At 43.9% G+C, this 11,417-nt stretch overlaps 1 protein-coding gene across 1 annotated transcript; it reads right to left on the reverse strand.

Moving 5' to 3' along the window:
* Window positions 1-5,278: 5,278 nt before the first annotated feature.
* LOC119303626 (transcription factor BHLH089-like) lies at window positions 5,279-8,919 on the reverse strand. Its single transcript, XM_037580757.1, has 6 exons — window positions 8,689-8,919; window positions 6,564-6,758; window positions 6,348-6,413; window positions 6,119-6,187; window positions 5,950-6,027; window positions 5,279-5,731 (listed from the first exon to the last, which is right to left on the reverse strand). The coding sequence occupies exons 1-6, from the start codon at window positions 8,902-8,904 to the stop codon at window positions 5,597-5,599; spliced, it is 759 nt and encodes a 252-aa protein (XP_037436654.1). The 5' UTR covers window positions 8,905-8,919; the 3' UTR covers window positions 5,279-5,596.
* Between the last annotated feature and the right edge of the window lie 2,498 nt (window positions 8,920-11,417).

The following is an 11,417-nucleotide window of genomic DNA, read 5'->3' on the forward strand; positions in this document are numbered from 1 at the left end:
AGCAGAGAGGCACGTCGGCACGAAGTACCTAGGATTGGTAGCAGACATATCTAGAATAACGATGGTGAATTTTGCATTCCTCACGCTTACTCATCTGATGGCCATTATCACCAAATTTAAAGATGGAAGCTCGAATTTGGAGAGGAACGGAACCTCCCATTGCTACATGTTGGAAAAGCTATAACTATCTGAATGTGAGGTTCATATAGATTCATATATTTATAGCCTTTTGTAACCTGTAGCAATGGGAGGTTCCTCTCCAAATTCGAGCTTCCATCTTTAAACTTGGTGATGCTGGGCATCAGATGGTTAAGAGTAGGGAGTGCAAAATTCACCCACTTTATTCTATATATGTCTGCTACCAGTCCTATGTAGCTCGTGCCGACGTGCCTCTGTGTTACATAAGCACACATATTGTGTACATTACATAGGCGCGGATGAAAGTTGACCCCTTGCTGTTTTTTATTCTTGTAGTAAACCCTTTCAAAGTGATTTTATTTTCGCTAGGGTCTTTCAGCTCTTCATATAATGCAGATGTCTGACTTGATTCGCATGGAAAACACTCTTGGACAATGTGTGCACACGCATAATATGCTCGACATCTTCCACAGTCGAGAGGGCATTGCCCCAAAGATGAGTACCTTCTTGTTGGGGTCATAGCATCTATCAATTTTCTGGTTCAAGTTATGCCCGGTGTTCGTTTTTGTTCACACGTTAATGGAGCAACCACTTATCTGTGATCACAGACCTGGGATGGTTCCGGTGCATCGCCTCCAAAAATGGAGAAAAATCCTTATTTAACACTGTCTTAAAATCTGGTTCCTTATTTGACACTGGAAAAGTTATTCTTCCCTATTTGACACTAGTCCTAAATTTTATTCCCTATATGACACTTCTGTCCATTTTGAGCCTAAATGACATCTGAAAAGATGATTTTGCCCCTCATGCGGTATGTGTGTGCGCGCGCCTGTGTGCTATTGCGTGTGTGGGTGCACGCGCACATGTGTGCTGCCGCTGCATGTGTGTGTGCATGTGTGCTGCAGTGTGTGTTTGCTACTGCGTGTGTACGTGCGCGCGCGTGTGTGTGCTGTTGCGTGCCTATGTGCTGCCTGTGTGTGTGCTGCTGCTGCGTGTGTGTGTATGTGTGCGTGTGTGTTGCTGCGTGTGTGTATGTGTGTGTGCTGCGTGCGTGTGTGTGTGTGTGCATGTGTGTTGCTGCGTGTGTGTGTGTGTGTGTGCACGTGCACGTGCATGTTGTTGCGTGTGTGTGTGCACGTGCGCGTGCGTGTTGTTGCGTGTGCGTGTGTGTTGGTGCATGTGTATGTGTTGCTGCGTGTGTTCTCTTGCCCTCGCACTGATGCTGCGTGCGTGCGCTATTGCCCCCCACACATACCACATGAGGGGCAAAAGAGTCTTTTCATGTGTCATTTAGACTCAAAATGGACGGAAATGTCATATAGGGAATACAATTTAGAACTTGTGTCAAATAGAGAAGAAAAACTTTTCCAGTGTCAAATAAGGAATTTTTTCCAAAAAATGAATGGAGCAACCACTTATATGATGCCATGGTCTAGTCCAATTCAATGCCAACCCCAAAGACAACTGTGCTGCAATGGTGGTTCAATCCTATGATTGGAACAAATGGCAAGTTATATTTGTTCACATGGTACGTGTTGTCAAACACAACAACATCACCAAAGGCATCATAGTCCAACCGGGACTACGCGTCTGACCAAAAAAGGTTCTGCAGATGGCCTCTGCTGTCTGTGTTGTACCTGTACCAAAATTCAGAATCTCATCTTCCTGCGCTGCCATATAGTTCAGCATGTATTGGGCACCGAAATCTTTGATTCTTTGCTTCTTGTACTCAGCAAAAAAATTATATAGGTCCCGAGACACACAGCCAACTTTGTCATAACCAGCGTGATGCCTCTCCATTACCTCCATTATCTGATGTGTGCGTGACCACCAATACCATACTCAATGGCATCAGGCTTTTGAGCATCATTAAGTCCACGACGAGGCCATAAGAAAGGTGTCTGGTCAGGCTTAGTGAATTCATAGTTATGCTGGTCCACAAATTCCTTGACAAGAGAGTGCCCTTGGTTTCCTTTTTCCAGTTGGACCTTCCAAAGTTATTCATGGGCCTATATATCTCTTTGCTGCACATATACAACCTTTGGATTCTTATGTCTCCCTTGTTTTTCACATTGGCCTTCCTGACGCTGAACACTTCCTCTTAAGCATGTTTATTACAGAACTCGAAACCTTGTTCATCGCTTGTGAATGTTTGACTAACAACCCTGTAATATTCTTCAGTTTCCTCTATGCTGACATGGCGAGCATCCATGTTGTGCAACTGCATGCCGGCCACAAATAAACTGAATAATGTCATTTACGCATCTCTAGTGCCAAACTACATCATCAAAAATGTAAATCAAAGCACTTCTGCCACATGACAACCAACACACCAAAATGTGAACCGTAATTGCAAGTGTTCTGAATATATGTGGATTGACTTTGCCTGTACTGTAAGCAAACAATATAAACTATGTGATTCCACCAAGCAAATAATATGTAGCCACCATGTTTTCATGGAGAGTTGGTCCTAAACACTCCATGCAATTTCTAAAACAGTTTTGCTAAAGCACATCTAGATGTGCTATAAGTATTGCACATCTAAATCCTATGCCATTGATCTTACGTTGAGATTCGTGTGGATACTTACTTTTTCTTTTTTCTTTTCCTCTTTATGCTTGACTCACTCACTTAGATGTGCAATAACTGGAGCACATCTAGATGTGCCCTAGACACACCCTTTCTAAAATTATTTAAGATTCTGTATGAACAAAACTTCTGATGCCACATCATTCTTATAGAAGATATAACAGTGTCGACGATAAAGGTCAAGAGAATATAGAGTACTGAAGGCAAGAGCATGCATGTCCAGTTTAATTTTACTTGGGCCTCATACGTGAATTCTAATCTCTTTGGTATTATTGAAGCATTACCTTCTGCCGGCGGACCAGCAGTGATAGAGACGAACGGAAGGGCAGTGCCAACGGCGACAGCAGGATTAGCGGGCGGTGGTGCATCGGTAAACGGCGGCCAGAGATTCTGGTAGAGGCGGACGGAACGGACGGACCTGAAGGTTCCGGAGGCGGACGGCTCGGGCAGGCAAGAGGTACGGTAGAGGCGGATGGAACGGACGGGCAGGAAGGATTCGGAGGCCGACGGCGCGGTGGCGCGGCGGCGAGAGCCACGGGTCGGCTGCGGCGGCAACTAGGGCTTGGGTGACAAGTCGGGACTTTCTGTTGATTGATTGAACTATTTAACTATCGAGCTAGACTGCCCTTGGGCTAAAAGAAAAGAAATCTAATGTAAACTGCCTATATTACCCTTCAAATCCACGGTGGATCTGTGCAAATACTAGCATTTCCTATGACTGGTAACTTGCACCGTAAAACGAATCCTAACTGACCCCAGGACCGTCGAAAACGCTGACAGCACACCTCCTTTGCACGCTGATCGCCACTAAACAAGGAGGCGTCCACTCGTCGAGAACCATGTAATCTAATATTCATATCATTGACAAACACATGATATAATAGTGCAGGCAAAGAGGGACGCGGGCTTTGGTCTATGGATGTACATACATCCTATATGAAAAAAATAGTAATTCATTGTACTTGTGACAAAATTTCACAAGACGAAAAACCCTACGAACTCCTTTTCAAAAAAATAAAATTTTCAGCCAAAATAATGTGAATAGTGACCTATAATAGCAAATAAATTTTCTTTTTGCCCCGAAGTCAACGCTGGGTTTTTATTAGCGAAAATTTATATACTAGTGCAAAATCCAAACAAACTTCTAAACTTATTTGACTTTTTTGTAAAAAAAAATCCCGGGTGTATCTACAACCAGGAAGCAAAGGGTATTTCCCAGGCGAAGGGCCTCATAAATCCATTACAGCACTCGGGTAACGAAAAGCATGAAGAAGTAAGAAATACTTGCTTCCCAAAAGAAGGGGCGGAACATATAAATTTATGGAATAATTCTCTCGGACATGAGCATTACCAGTACTAGGAAATTGGTCGTGAAAGCACTTCTTGCCTGCTCATCATGCCGTTGGCCGTTAGGAATCCATACTATCCGCAACTTGCTCATCACCATCCGTGTCATCATCTCACCACAATATCTGGAATCATCGTCTGCTACAAGGTACTCTACAACTCTTCGGCCAGCATCCCATCACCAAGGCTTCCGCTTTGTTCTACAAGACACAACTCCAGCTTCTCAAGCACTTCTTGCATTGTAGGGCGGTCGATACCACGATCACTTACACATTTCTCAGCAATCTCCACAAACTTGTTGAAGCACCGCGGAGCAATCTTTCCTTCAAGATAGGGATCAACAATCAGATCAAGGACGGCCTTCTTCTGGCAACTAAGGGCGCATTGTGCAAGTTCAACTTGTCTCCTTGGAAAACTAGGATCCCAATGCAGCCCGAGCACACAACACCTCAAACAGCACGACATCAAAAGAAATAAAGAATATCCATTGGATTTCTCTGTTGGTTGCCCAGTTCCGAGAAATTCAGGATCGATATAACCTGCATATACTCCAGTGTTCCTTGTTTTCTCCTGAATAAGACCCCGTTGATCGTACTAGCATCTTGGTTTTTCTCAACTTCATGATGCAAACCTACATAGAAAGCTGAAGGAGGTCAGAAGCGAGCGGCAGATATATCAAAGCTTCAGGAGCAGTGCAAATGATGAATGGCTTCGAGCTGTTCCAGCATGAACCCATGCGTGTTTTTGTTTTTCATAAGCTCTTCGCCCTCCGGCATTTGAACCCTGGGCGTTTGACAATCACATATTTACATTTGTTGAGATGGTCAAATTTGCGGACTTTTTTTTAGGTACCGGCCTGAATCGATTCAGGTAAAAAAGAACCAAAGTTCCTTGCAAGCTCTGAAGATAAAATAAAGGCCCTAGGGCAACAAGGGGACACTAAAAGCTAAAACCAACTATACAAGCCATGAAAAAAATGGGTTCGTTTTTGTAGCGCAAAATCATGGAGTGAAAATCCAATCTCAGGCAAACCCTGAAGACACCAAACATGTGATCCGAGAAACCAACTGCCATGGGCACAAACCCACAGAACTCAGAAAGAGAAACATGCCATAAGGTTCAAGCTTTGATTCTAAAACCAATAAATAAATGAAATCAGAAAAAAAAAAGATAAGGTTTAAGCTTTCACAGCCTGACAGACACCTGAAAAAAAAGTCGCTTCCTTTCATCTTAAGAATGATTACCAGCTACAGAAATCCACGGAATACATGAAGGTTGCGAATACATGAGGAACAGTCCTGAATCCGAAGGTCAAAACAAAAAGGCACTGTGCTCGGCGGTTCTCTCTAAATACATGTCTGACGTCTCTACCGGCAATTACAGCTCCAAAAACTATGAATAAAACCGCATTTGGAACGAGATGGTGGCACAAAAAAAATGATCTACGATATGAAAGTGGGGGTTGATTGGCCGAGGATTCATGACACGCTTTGTTGGGCAACACCCTGGACTTTTGTTCTGCTCATGTCACTCTTTCGTAGGTGCCACCAATCTGCATGTGAAGCCATTCTGCAGCCGGCGAGCCCTGGGCATACTCCCTTGGTGTTTGTGGGTCAAATGTTAACCCTGGAGCTGTGTTGTATGTTGGCGCAGCGAACTGCAAGTGAGAAGAACAAAAGGTAAACCTTCTGGAGCTAAGATATGTTTTGCTGTACACAAACGTGCCAATATATCATTGGAATATATTTGCAAGGGACAAAATGTGAAATAATATATTGGTGGCACAGTTTGAGAAATCAAACGTTGAAGCTAAGATATATTTCCTTGTACCAGTTATCTTGCTATAGTTAGCCACTGAGTTCACAACTGACTTACGTCTTTAGTTGGAAATGTTTCAACTCCGTTGTGAGCATGGGCATGGGCATTAACCGCCTCAAGCTTCATGGACAGGAACTGCAGATGACAGCAATTGTCGAGCAATTATTAACTGCACTACAGAGGGCAACACAATTCCATAGAAGCAACAATCTGTGACACAACATACCTCAATTTGACGTTCCAAAGCTTGGACATAATTGATTATCTCATCAAGGACTGATGCTTTGCCAATAACCTAACCAAGGACGCATAAGCTTTCCAAAGAAAATCATTGACAGACACAAAACTAGGGAGGAAGTTTGAAGATGATACAAAGATAAATATATATGGACATTAGTGGGACAGAATGGAAACCTAAAATATATTGAATGCTTGTTGATGAGATTAAAATGCACCTTATTACATCCAGGGACAAGATCTTGGAGAATTTTCATCCGCTCGGTTATTTTCTCACGCCGTGCCTGCCAAAATAAATAGAACTTTCAGTGACCAGATCTGTGGCTCCTGTAATGGGTAGTGTGAATGTGTATCTATGGGGTGTATAAGAATACTCAAAACTGAAAACAATACATTCAGGATAGTCAAAACTGAAAACTGTGCATTGAACTGACCCTTTCTGCAAGGCTATGGCTGTCAGTTGCTTGACCCCTTCTTGCCCTCACATGGATGAAATCTTGCTTTGGTGGTGGAGGATTTTGATCAACAGCCTTACTAGCATTTCTTGAATCAGCTTCAGCATCTTTTCTGAAACTGCCATTCTCATCACTGGATTTATTTGCCTTGAAACGCTTTGCTTCTGCATCAGTCTGCACATTAAGATTCCAGTGAATTGGCGATTAGGACAGATGGGAGAAAGAACAATTGAGCACTTGCTCTCTGCATAAGCTGTGCTGTGGGGCATTTTTCTTTATTATAGAATATAACAAAAATATTGTAAACCACCTTCTGGCCTACGAAGTCAAACAACTATTTAAACTGTCAATCGGTACATAACCAGTCAATATAAGGGGCACAAAAATGGCACGCCAAAATCAAAGATCACATATGACAATAATGATAGCTTGCAGACTATCACCAATATGATGCCTGCTAAAATATCACAGTAGGTTACTAAATGCAAGTAGAAGATGCAAAACACTCTGGACCATTAGGTTGTTGGCTCAGTGCTTTAGTAGTTAAGTGTTGGAGACAATTGATTGGATTTAATTGTTTGTCCATCAACCACCTTTAACCAGCAAGTACAGACCAAAAAAGTATTGCACTAAAACCGTAGGTACCGAAAACAGAGAACTCTAAAACAAATAGTCAAACCAGCTGTCACCCAAAAACTTGGCCATGGTATATAATTCAACATGCATACAGTTTATGTAAACAAAAAATAACACTGGGAGAAGGTTAAGAAAACAGTGGATGGTTTTATTTTCTAAGCTACTAATATAGCAAGCAGGTAACTGGGATACCAATGACTATCACAGATTTAAAAGTGCCAGCAAGATTTCAACAGTAGAATAGTGCTGACTGTAGGCTGTAGCTACATAAAGAGCATGTAGGACAGTAGAAGTTCTATGGCATATGCACATCTACTGCTGGTTGAGTAACTTGTCCCCTTGCAACTAGGGATTATAAAGATTGGCAGACTTTGTGCAAGGATAAACTAGTCTTGTTAACTTGATACTGAGCAGAGCAATCATACGCTGTCAACATCAGTGAGCCAAGCCTGACAGGCATTATCAGTTTAGCACCGATATGGACCAATCTAGAGTGCGTACACACATCACTGGTCAGTACCAAGTTACGACACCTACTTATTATATACATCCTTTCAGTTGACAGAAGTTGAGTTCTGAAAGCCACTACAGGATGGCTTTGTCAAAAGTACTCCCTCCGTTTCTTTTTACTCCGCATTTGTTTTAAGTTAAACTTCGTAAAGAAAGTTTGACCAAATTTATATTTAAAACTATCAACATCTACAATACTAAAGATCTGCAATATTGATGCATCTAATGATATTGAATTGATACTGTGAATGTTGACATTTTCCCTATAATTTTGGTCAAACTTTGCAAAGTTTGACTTAAGACAAAACTTGTATGCGGAGTAAAAATCCCGGAGGGGGTAGAATCCATGCCAACACCATGGATATAATAAAACGGTGGCCATCTAAAAATAGGAAAACTACTACTGCAATCAACTGTGTGTTATTATTAAAATAATGATGAAAGGTGGTTACAGAGTAATGGTGGCTTTCAGACATCTGGAAGTGAGTCTTATCTATACTCAAACTTAAACACCACTTATGGTTCCTACTCGAAGGCATTTGGTAATTAGGGGAATCTACAATGTTAACCTTCCAGTACTTCTGGGAATGTTGTGGAATTTTTTGTACGGCCCTATGTAAACTAAATTGTGAACCAGCATCCAAGTCTAGTTACATACAGGCACCGTCACAGGGCAAGTGCTAGACCATATATATCGAACTAAACTGAAGTACCAAACCAATCCAAGCTAACCAAAACGGTCATGCTACTGACTTAGAAGAAGCACAACTACGCCGAATCGAACACATGAACAGATCACCGACGCAGCCAAGCTGACCAGTGTCTGAAGCGTACACTCTCAGAGCTCACTTCCAGCAAGTAGTGGAGCAACAATTTGTGAGCCTCCGAATTCCCCTCTCATCAGCCCAAACTCCACCCCCGCCACACGGATCACGACGAACGCCGAGGAAGAACCTACCAAATCCTGGCCGCCGCCGCCGGAGGTGGAGACGGGCCTGGCGGAGGCCGAGTCGTCCTCGGACGCGGGAGGCTCCCGCTGCCTCCTCCGCGGGCGGCTGCCGCTGCTCTGGCCCGTGACGGCGGAGGACGCCTCCCCCGCCGCGCGCCCGCCGGCCGCGCCGGCGCGGTGCGGCGGGCGCCAGGGCTCGGCCTTGAGCTGCGGGGCGGGCTCCATCACGGGCGGGCGAGCAGCGAAGCGCCCCTTCGCGCGGCGGCGCGGCGGAGCCCTAGGGTTTGGCGGGGGCTGCGTCCGCGGGCGGGGGGCGACCAGATCGGGTGGGGAGGCCGAGGCTGGGGGAGCTCGCCGCGGCACTGACCCACTGTGCACTTGCGCAGGGGAGAGGGGAGGGAGGGTCAGAGAAGACTGGAGGAGAAAGAAATTAATAAATGCTCGGGATTTGGCCACGCGGTGATTGGCGGGCGTGCGTGGGTCTGGATCTACTCTACTCCACTCCACGCGATCGAATCTGCCCCATCGGTGTGGGTCTGGACGTGCGGGTCGGCCCGGCCCAGCCCAGCCCGGCCCGTCCCGACCCGTCTTGGAGCATGTTGTTGCGCCGCAAGCTGTCTTCAGCCTGGCGAACCGACGCGGGTCGCCGTCACGTGTCCGGTGTGCCCGTGGAAGGCAGCCTAGGAGGTAGGGACTATGGCTCTGTTTGGTTCGGCTATGGATTTTTAAAAGTAGCTGTGAAAATCTGCTGTGAAAAAATAGTTGTGAAAAATCTGACGTGAAAAAAATGTATGTTATTTGGCAAACCAGCTGATACAGCTTGATTTTGACCCGCAGCGGAATCAGATTTTGGAAAGCACGTCCTGGGCTGCTTCTGCTTTTGGTTCAAATTTTGGCAGCAGATTTCTGAAATCGGATTCTGCTGGGTTCGCCCTTTGGTTCAGATTCTATTGCGCGGCAGCGGAATCCGTCGATAAAAGCTAAACCAAACAGGGCCTCCGTACCGGGTAGGCATCTTCTTTGTCTTTCAAATAAAGCTTTTCTGTCTCACTTTTTTTTTCTTGCGAAAAGCATCAGATCTATACCGTAAAATAAAAGGTTCATCAGAAGAATTACAAAGCATATTAAATGGTATATAATAAAAATTATATCAAGATTTTGAGACTACCGAATGACCATTACTGCCGCCAGAACGAGCCGCCGACGTGTCACTATCACCACTCTCCAATCGCAGCCGATTTGACCTTTTTCGATGCCACTATTTCTCTTGTGTATACCATATCTCCTCTTATAAAGATGGTTTGTCATCAAGCGCAGGACCCCTACTCCTAATAGATTTATCCCGATTAACTTCAATAAGGTCATCATCATCATCGACTAAGTGAAGGTTGCAGTACTTGGCGGCAAAAGGGATTTAGAGAGAAAGTCGCGCAAAAGACAGATGCGAGACCGCCCTAGCTTTGTGGGCCACACAAGTGATTTTGACGATATCTATGCACGAGCACGACATTAAGCAATCTTGTCGATGAGGGGTGATGGAAGTTCCTCAAGGTGGTTATCATCGAGAAAGTTGTCATCACAATATTGTCACATAGGAGCTCTAAATAGTCAAGCTTGCACGCTAAGGGGTAACTATGGCTTAAGGTTCGTACTACTCACGGGAGAGGACAAATGTGTGGCAAAAGGAGGGAAATCTATAACATAATTAGTGAGCACTGAACAAGCCTAAAAAAATTGAATCTCACTAACATATCCATTTTTTGGAATTTCATAAGTTCTTTCGAATTTTTGATATGTTGGAACTTCGTTGAACTTTGTAGAAATTTGATCTAAAATTTTGTTCAAAATTAGGTTGAATCAAACCAGAATTTTGAAGATTACAAAAGTTTCTAAACCCATCAAGCATGATTATCGCGATCCCTATTTTTTGTAGTTTTGATGGGTTCTGAAACATTTTCCTTACAGCAACGCTTGCGACTGGAAGAGGAAAGGGCCGGCGAGGAAGTGGTGAAGCTCGGCCCTCTCTCCGTTTATATAATCTAGCTCCTACTATCTAGTTAGAATTTGCCGAATGGTTGAATTGTGTCCACTTTTGGTGATGTTTATATGTGAATTATGCCCATTCGCTATCGGTTTTATATGTCTGATTCATATCGATTCTGGTCGTTTGGTGATCTTGTAGTATGTTGCATGATTTTGTATGGATATAAGATGCCGGATATGATACATGGCCATGGAGGCGTCGATTTGGGGACCGCCCGGTCATTGATCACGGACGCGCCTGGGCGTGCCCGCGGGCATATGGGGTTTTGGATTTGGCAAGTCTGGCTATAGATGTTTTTATCCCCTCCTCCCCATCTTTGCCACCGCCAGATCTCTGATAACCCACAAGTATAGGGGATCGCAACAGTTTTCGAGGATAGAGTATTCAACCCAAATTTATTGATTCGCCACAAGGAGAGCCAAATAATATTCTCAAGTATTAACACCTGAGTTGTCAATTCAACCACGCCTGGAAACTTAATATCTGCAGCAAAGTGTTTAGTAGCAAAGTAATATAATAATAGTATTAATGGTAGCAAAAGGTAATGATAACAAAAGTAATGTTTTTGGTATTTTATAGTGATTGTAACAATAGCAACGGGAAAGTAAATAAGCGAAGAACAATATATGGAAAGCTCGTAGGCAATGGATTGATGATAGAGAATTATGCCGGATGTAGTTCATCATGTAACAGT

Source organism: Triticum dicoccoides, chromosome 5A, assembly GCF_002162155.2.
Source record: "Triticum dicoccoides isolate Atlit2015 ecotype Zavitan chromosome 5A, WEW_v2.0, whole genome shotgun sequence".
Taxonomy (NCBI): domain Eukaryota; kingdom Viridiplantae; phylum Streptophyta; class Magnoliopsida; order Poales; family Poaceae; genus Triticum; species Triticum dicoccoides.